The sequence below is a fragment of the Brassica oleracea genome, chromosome C6, assembly GCF_000695525.1.
Source record: "Brassica oleracea var. oleracea cultivar TO1000 chromosome C6, BOL, whole genome shotgun sequence".
Lineage (NCBI taxonomy): Eukaryota > Viridiplantae > Streptophyta > Magnoliopsida > Brassicales > Brassicaceae > Brassica > Brassica oleracea.
The window spans coordinates 31,586,579-31,595,060 of NC_027753.1; the positions used below are offsets into that span (position 1 = coordinate 31,586,579).

At 38.8% G+C, this 8,482-nt stretch overlaps 1 protein-coding gene across 1 annotated transcript; it reads right to left on the reverse strand.

The window, feature by feature from the left end:
* Window positions 1-1,565: 1,565 nt before the first annotated feature.
* On the reverse strand, window positions 1,566-8,272 carry LOC106300178 (type II inositol polyphosphate 5-phosphatase 15). The gene is made up of 11 exons (XM_013736272.1): window positions 7,363-8,272; window positions 6,330-6,582; window positions 5,341-6,151; window positions 4,896-5,020; window positions 4,381-4,465; window positions 4,055-4,220; window positions 3,912-3,952; window positions 3,505-3,766; window positions 2,912-3,035; window positions 2,250-2,610; window positions 1,566-2,174 (listed from the first exon to the last, which is right to left on the reverse strand). Exons 1-11 carry the CDS (start codon window positions 8,093-8,095, stop codon window positions 1,776-1,778), a joined length of 3,360 nt encoding a protein of 1,119 aa, XP_013591726.1. The 5' UTR covers window positions 8,096-8,272; the 3' UTR covers window positions 1,566-1,775.
* Between the last annotated feature and the right edge of the window lie 210 nt (window positions 8,273-8,482).

The following is an 8,482-nucleotide window of genomic DNA, read 5'->3' on the forward strand; positions in this document are numbered from 1 at the left end:
GCAAACAGCACTAAGACACACCAAAGACGTCTCATATTTCGCTATTTCTGCATATGTTTTTAAAAAATTATGCGGGATCCATGCCTTAAAACATTTGTTTATATACGACGATAAAAGTGCTCTAAGGATCCATAAGACAAATTGTTTCATCTTTTATTGCGGTGCCAGTTGGTAGGACCAGACCATGTCTAGACTATCTCCACTGGAAAGTATTTTAAATCAGAATCTCACTATTAATTAAAAATAAAGAAATAAAAAAATAGAAAAATAGTGAAAAAAAGTTTTAAAATCAGGGTTTTTAAAATCTCACATAGTTTCTATTAGTTGGAGATGCTCCTACGTGTTTAACCAATTTAAATATTTGTAGTTTTGAAAGATAATGGGGTTATTATTGTGAAAAATTAAATTGACCGGTCATTTATATATATATATATTGCCTTTTTGTCATCAACTTGTCTATACTTCCTAAAGAGTTTAAACCGGCCATATATTCTGCCATAACTTATGAGGTTGATCACCATGAAACCATAGCTCTTGGTCACAAAAAGAGTTATCTGAAAACATATGTGAACAGAGTCAAGCTCATCAGAGCTTTGAACCAATGGATGCTGACTCATGAAATAACTGTGTAACTAGTTTCTCACCAAATACTTTCTCCGAAAAGATACATATTCTAGAAGAAATTTGTTTCAAAAATATATTTTTACCTTTTTATGCATATTTATTATGTCATAAAAAAATTGTAAATTTTGAAAAAGAAATTGTATGTAATAAGTTTATATTTAATTTAGTATTATAAAAATAGATATTACAGAAAATAATATATTTATAATCAAAATTTAATATATTTTTAATGTGTATAAAATTTAAATATACATCATATAAATGTAATGAAATTCAACGATCATTTTCATATCATGTTTAAAGTTATTAACTAGTATTATATTGAATGGTCTTTCTTCGTTTTTCGTTCCTTTTTTAAGCCTTACTTTAAGAGATTTATCATACATGCGTAGTTGAAAGTTAAGCATCACATTGCTTATAAAAGAATGTACAAAACTTATTAATTAATCATATACTGGCATCGACCCAAAAAAACTTGTGTTTACCTGAATTTCCATCTCAACCGGCTTTAGATGACTCGCTATATCTTAAAAGCACATTAATATCTTGTAACTTGTTCGCATTATGAGAATATCATCTTTTATATATTACACTGATGACTGGTATAACTCAATATTACTAACACCAAAAGCAAAACAGTATAAATTTTATAATTTAATATCTGGTAAAGTTAGATTAACTCAAAATATAATGTAATTTAATTAAATAATAAATGTTTAAGAACTTTTAAATAAATGTATGGTCCTATTAAAATCATAAATTTATAAATATAAATTAGAAAATTTATACAAACATAGACAAACATTGTATTTTTTGTTTTTGCTTTAAATGAAAATTCATTTCTATTTTTTATTTCAATATGTTTGTGTTATGAGAACTTGCTAGAGATTTTCAAAAAAGCATATTGTTAGGGTCATTTATAGTGATATTACTCGATAATGTTAATACAAATTCATCACTTTAGTTATCAGTGTATTATTGAGAGAGAGATACAAAACAATAAAAGTTACATTACAAATCATAAGCAACAACAACATATCAGCCTCTAAAACAAAAAAAACGCAAGAAGCTAATCACTTTCTTTTGTGGTCTTTTCACACAAATATCCCCCATTAGAATCCATAAAAGGCAAGAGTTGCTTTCAAGCTCACTTACAAAAGACCCCTCCGAGAGAGAGGTGGCTCCTCTTCTATGGACTGTGCGAGTTCCTTTAACTGCTCAACCACATCAAGCGTATTGCTTAGCTGTTGATAATCGGATCGATGAAGAGCGTTTATTTGTCCTGAGGTTTTGGGTCTATCATCGTAATGTTTCTTTGCCGTGGTGCATCCACGAGGGATATGACGCACACGTATTCTATGGTTTTTTGTTTGGGTCGAGAACCTTCCGTGCACCACGAGCACCAATATGACTTCCTCGTCTCTTGCGTCTTCACACCATGAGTTCTGTGCAACACCGTCCACATACTCTTCTACCGTTGGGAAGTCTTCGAGGCGGACTGAGACCTCGGCTATTTGGTTCGGCTTGATTATCCCCGTTCCTGGAGACACCTGTTCAAAGACAGTAAGCAGTTAGTGAAACACAACAATGACAAACCGAAACACAAGCATGAAAGAAGAACTAACCTCCAGCCACTGGGGAAATCCGAAAGAGCCTCTTGCTCGATGGTCGTGTGCCTGACCATCTTCCTCTATGATAGATTGACCTTCACAGATTATTTTGAAGAAAGCAATGTGCTTCTCGCTCTTATTCGTGACACGCAGAATCGTTGTATCATGATTCTGGAGAATTATATTATTAGTGCTGACAACTGTTTCTGGAACCTTGCTTAACTCTCCAAGCATGACCTTGATTTTCTTATTCGTGTTTATGATGTTCCCCAATTCTTGTCTCCTAACTGATTCATCGACCCGGGCGATCTTTACGCTAAATACACAGCGCACAGGCTTGTGGTCACTGTCTGTTACATCCATGCACGCATCATACCTTCCAAAATCAAAATAAAGAAGTGCAACTTTCAATCCTTGCTCAATTCTAGGTTAATTATAAAGGAAGGTCAAGGACTGTTAAGTAGCAACAACCTATGCTTAAGTCCTTCGTTAAAGTAAGCTAAAAATTTGTTATCTCAAATGAGGACTGAAACACTTCTCATCATCTGTTAATGATCTAATAAAACATATGGAAACCTACTACCGTGATCCTCTATTTAGTCTGCTTTCTAGTTTTTTTTACCGTGAACTGACACAGAAACCTACTGAACGTATCCAAGGAAAAACAGGAAGCTTACTGTGATACAGAAGACACCACTGGACAATCCAAACTGCAGTCAGCTCCCACATGACTCTTGCTATCCCGATATAGAATCCTATCGCACCAGGCAGGAATCCGCTTCTTTTCCCCAGAATCATATCCTGCAGAAACACAGCTTCAATGTTCAAATACGATTTCGGCAACTCAATGCCCGTTCAATCCCAAAAGCCCTAGGCCTGGATATAGTAATATTATCACAGATACAGCCTCTTCCCATTGAAAAAAATCACGTGACCATATTATAGAAGCCAGTAGAAAGTTTGATATCACATATATTTAAATTTCCTAGGTAGATACAAGGCTAACTTTTCAAACTATAGTTTGTACTTTTCCTCTTAAGTACTACTGTACTAGGAGAAATCCACATTCTCAACTTTCCAAAGTATCGACCTTTAGGTTTTAGGCTACCTACCTAGCAGAGAAGAGCTTGGATGTTCACAATTCATAATGCAGTCAACTTAGGAAGATTTGGAACGATGAAAGAGAAAAAAAAGAAAGATTTGGTACAGAACCTTGAACTATGATTATACATAAGAAATTATTAGAAGCAACAAAGAGAAAATCACTGACCTGCTAAACCAGCTTGGTGCCTTTCAAACTTGTATGTTGGAGGAAACCTGATAATTGCCTCACGCATCCCTTGAAAGACATTCCCAGCTTCCATTTCAGTATGTAGCTGGTCTTTTTCTCTTAGCCAGTCAAAGCATCTTTGAGAAATGAAATCCCTTGTTTCATCATAAGTTATATCGTCCAAGCGGTAGTTAAAATCTCCAAGAAATACGATCATGTCTGCTTCAGATAATTCAGGCCTTGCTTCAAATGTGTTGACAGCCTGTGAAAATATAGCTCTTAGACTTTTGAAGAAATTACATATTACAGTCTCTGATAGAGAATGATAGCAAAAAAAAAAAAAAAAAAAAAAAAAAAAAAAAAAAAAAAAAAAAAAAAAAACTACAACAATCGAAGGAAGTACGTACATTTCCACCACGAGGCATCGAGACACCAACTGAAGCACTAGCTGCAATGGAAGAGATTAATAACAAGAGAGACCAATGAATAGGCCAAAATCGATAAGCCAAGAAGGCAACAGAGCAGGAGAGGAATATATTTCGCAGCATACCAGCTCCTGAACTGAGTGAACTAGACTGGCGTGAAAAGGCCATTGTTCGATAAACATGGTCAAAGTCAGCATTTCGCCGGCTAACAGCTTCAAGGTGTGCAGCAAAATGACAATTTACAAAGCACAGTATTCGATCATACATTCTGAGTCGAACACCTACTGCTCCCTGAAAAGACAAAAATGTTCTGTAATTATAGAGATGAGATGATAAAGAAATCAAATAGTGGACAAGAACCATAAGAGTTAACATCAAAATAATACTTGAGATAATCCCCTATTTTTTGTTGATGATACTCGTGAGCAACTATTGCCGAAACGCACCATACCTTATTACCAATCGCTCGTCCAAAACCACAAGGAACCGCAGCAGCGTCTACATCTCCCACGTGAGGCTTAAGGTCATGTCTCACCCTGAAAAATGTATCTCCTCTATAAGAATATAAACTTATAAAATTCATTCAATACTGGCAAGTGAAATGGTAAAACACGCCCAGAGAGAAAGTATGCAGCATATAAATCGGGGGAAAAGAATCGCCAGAGTCAACAAAGGAAGGATAAGTAACACCGTAATCTTTATTCTCTCTCCTTAACTTTAGGACCAAATATTTTAAAAAACCCAATAAAAATCAACCAAATCTGAAATAAGATAATTCAAAATGACAAGTTATTCCTATGCTGTTATTTAAGAACTGCTCTGTAGAAACAAGAATGAAAGAGAACATTTGGCAACTGACAATTAAACAACTCAGATGAGCATAAATAACACGGAGTATGCTTCATCTATAAACATAGATTGTCCAAATGAAATGAAACAATATAAGTGACTTCAAGAAGGACTAACCATACACATATGAGCAACCCTGCTAGCTGCCTAGAGCCAACACGAACAAACGATGAACCCTCATCCAAAGTTTTCCCTATCAGATCCATCCACCACTGACCTAGTGGACTACCCTCAAGTCCCACCTGCGTTTTCGAGGAAACAGAGTTGAGATTCAGAAAACCAAAACGCAATTTTTAACCAGAAAGAGAATAAAGAAAGATGTGTGTGTGTGTGTGTGGGCGCGCCCGTGTGCTTCTGATATTTTATTTACAAGAAAAAACTTAAAAGCAAAACAAAAGTCACGAGGATCAGGCAAAATGAGGGCCAATCAACTGAGGCAGTTAACCAGATTATGTTCATGTTGTCTACTCTTCTCTGAATTGCATAACTTAAATAGCCAGAAGAATGGCATACCCATAACACACAAATCTTTCCCGGTAATACTAGGTAAACGGCAACTTACTGTTTCTCTTGCTGCGGACATTGCAAGAACTCCTGCTCCCATTTCAACTTCTTGCAGTCCAACAACTACGATCTCAACTCCAGTTGCAGCACAGCCTAACCAAGATACAATTGAGTCGGTTGATGCTCTACCCTCTCCAACGTTCCACGTGCCAGCTAATATTTTCAGATTCTCGATCCTTGAATACAAAAATTCTTTCCCAGCCAACTCAGCCCGCAATACATTGTCAAGGGGACCTGGAGAAGTAACATTCCAACCTCGGATACCTCCATGATACGCAAGGGTAAATAAATAACCACCACCAATAGCCATTTTTATTACAGGGCCACTATGAGCCACCCATCCTCCAAGCAGCTTTCCCTCAAGGTCCAATACCTGAACAGTTCCATTGGAATAACCAACCCAGAGCCGAGAACAAAAAGTAAACATGCAGAGAATACCAGAAGACTGGTATGAGAACTCTTGCAAGCAATTACCATTCCCATCCCATCGCATAACTACGCCGTTTGCAGTTCCAGTCCAAATGAGTCCATCAGCAGATGTGACAATGGCCTCAGTCCTTTTACTATCATCACAAAACCCCCCTTTCACTGCAGCACGGCGAACAGCATCAGCTGCTCCCATAAGAGCATTACGCGACCGCTGAAAGAATCCAAGAGAAGACTGACTTTTCTCTTTCCTTGAAGCAGTGGCAATCCTCATCTTGGCATCTTCATCAATGCCAAAATCAGGAAATGCGGACATGTCATTTCGATTTTCAAGCTGCCCATCAATGTTGAATACTTTGATCAAATCCCTTGTGCGCGCATCCCTGACATGCAAAAAACAAACAGAAGACAAACAAAATTCACAACAAAGTTACTCAATGGTATACGAAGGTAGATAATGTTTATCAAGTGTATTGATTAAAATGCTTTGAAATTTGGAGATCAGACAGAATCATAAGGCTGAACATAAGAAAGGCAGACAAAAGCGTGTCTCCAACTTACCACAAAGCAAACGTCAGGGGACTAGCACTCCATACTTTTGCCCTTGTGTGATCAGATACCAAGAATGTAACATCTGATGTCAATGTATTAGCAAAACCATAGGCCGAAGTCTGGTTCCTTGGGTCAATATACGATCTCTCTACTGATATCACAGCCATGTGCCTCTGTTCCATTTTCAAAGAAAGAGACTTCCCCAGACCTTCCCAGGGCCAAACTTTAAGAGCGCCTCCCTCAGACCCGGACCATATATCTCCTAGACAACCGATAACAAAAGTTGTGACATGAGAGAAGGTTAAACAAACTATAACTCGTCTGCAAAGGTTCCATAGTTTATATTCAGAGGTAGAAATAGAGATTCCAAAAGGCAGTGAAAGGCTAACTCAACGAGATCATATATCCACCTAAGGAAGATCAAGTACAGGAAGTTTCAAGGTCACAACTTTTAAAGTGAAACAACGATAAATGAAAGCTGTAGAATCATTACTATATTTACTGTCTAAATTACTATATTTACTGTCTAACCCATACAAGTAAATTGAGAGGACCATTTTGTAGACTCCATAAAATAAAAACTCTAGCCAACTAGATCTAGAGGAGCCAAAATATGCGTTAGTCAGCAAAACAAACTGTTGTGACGGACCAGATAGAAGGTCAGATGCTCTACTAGAGCCAGACCGAATGCCCGTGTTGGGGCTAGACGCTCAACTAGAGCTAGATGTCCGTCTCCATTCTCTTGCTTAATATGATATTGTCTGTTTTAGGCCTAAGCCCTCACGGATTTAGGATTTGTTCTTGGGTCGGTCACTCCCATCTGGCTCTAGTTGAGCTGGCCCCAGCATGGGTCTGGCTCTAGTAGAGCATCTGACCCAGAAGGGCATCTGGTCCGTCACAACACAAACAGAATCCATCTAGCTAACCAAATAACATCAAATAGGTCCTGAAGCCAAGACTACCACAATAAAAATCTCAATATCCACATCCAATCTTCTTACTACTTAATCCATATCTATTGCTAAAATATCAAAAGACTCACCGTAAGAGGAGATGGCAATGGAGAGCACCGGACCGCGATGAGCTTGCCATGACAAAGCTTCTTCAATCACATGGTCATCTCTCAGTTTCCAACACCTAATCCTCCCGTCCCTATGCCCACTCCAAACCACTCTACTACCTTCATCTCCAATCATACAAACAACAGAGGACCCAATCTCAACCTCCGAGGTCTCCTTATACGGCGCCGTATCCTCCACCTCTAATCTCCTCCAGCTTCCGTACAGTCCGTCGAAGTCCCACACCTTCAACCCACCGTCCTCGGCTCCAGCCCACAGTTGCCTCTCCGTACTCGTCATCGTCCTCAAGAACCGCCCGATTTGACTTTCCCTCAGAGGATGAGGCCTAACCTCGAGGCTGGGAGGCCGATTCGGATGAACTGCGGACCTGATCGGAACCTTGAAGATCCCGGTCCCCCCGCACTTCCCGACGAACTCCGGCAGGGAATCGGAGCCGTCAGCGTCGTTCTCAGGCCCGATCGCGTCGAAATTGCCGTCTCGGCTGAGCCTCCGGTCGAGGAACTGGATCATGTAGTCGATTCGCTTGTTGCTGTCGTCGACGGAGGGAGCAGAAGGGTGAGATTCGTCGCCGGAGGAGGAGGAGGAGTATGAGCAAGGGTTAAAAAGCGTCGACGGAGTAGCCGCGGCGGAGGAGAAGTCGGAGTCGTTGGGAGTTGTGAAGAAGGAGAAAACGTCGTCGTTTTGATGATCTCCCATGACTTGGAGTTTTACTTTGAGCAGAGTCGAGAGAGATAGATAGAGAGACGAAGTTTTGGATTCGGTAAAGCCTCTCGAGAGGAGATATTTTTGAGAAGCAGAAAGAAGTGCTGAAACGTGTTGCTACGAACCTCCTCTGGTTATTATTATTTCCGGGCCAGTAAAAAAAAAATTATAAGATCAGATTGTACTAGACGAGAGTTTCCCACGATTATATGGCTACCGTGAATCACATTTTTTATGAATTTTGTAAATTAAAAAAAACATCGATCTACTGCATATAATAAGATTTTGACTAAAGTACATGTGGTTGACAAAAGAAAAAAACTAAAGTACATGTCAATATTAGTACGGGCTGCTTTTTTTTATCTGTTAAATTTATTCAAC

What these genes read in the sequence shown, in the direction of transcription:
- LOC106300178 (XM_013736272.1), bottom strand. Translation starts at nt 8,095, where the DNA reads ATGGGAGATCATCAAAACGACGACGTTTTCTCCTTCTTCACAACTCCC. An exon ending in GGGTTGCTCATATGTGTATG is followed by an intron (nt 4,466 to 4,895) that starts GTTAGTCCTTCT and finishes TACATTTTTCAG; the next exon opens with GGTGAGACATGACCTTAAGC. An exon ending in GATTTCCCCAGTGGCTGGAG is followed by an intron (nt 2,175 to 2,249) that starts GTTAGTTCTTCT and finishes GTCTTTGAACAG; the next exon opens with GTGTCTCCAGGAACGGGGAT.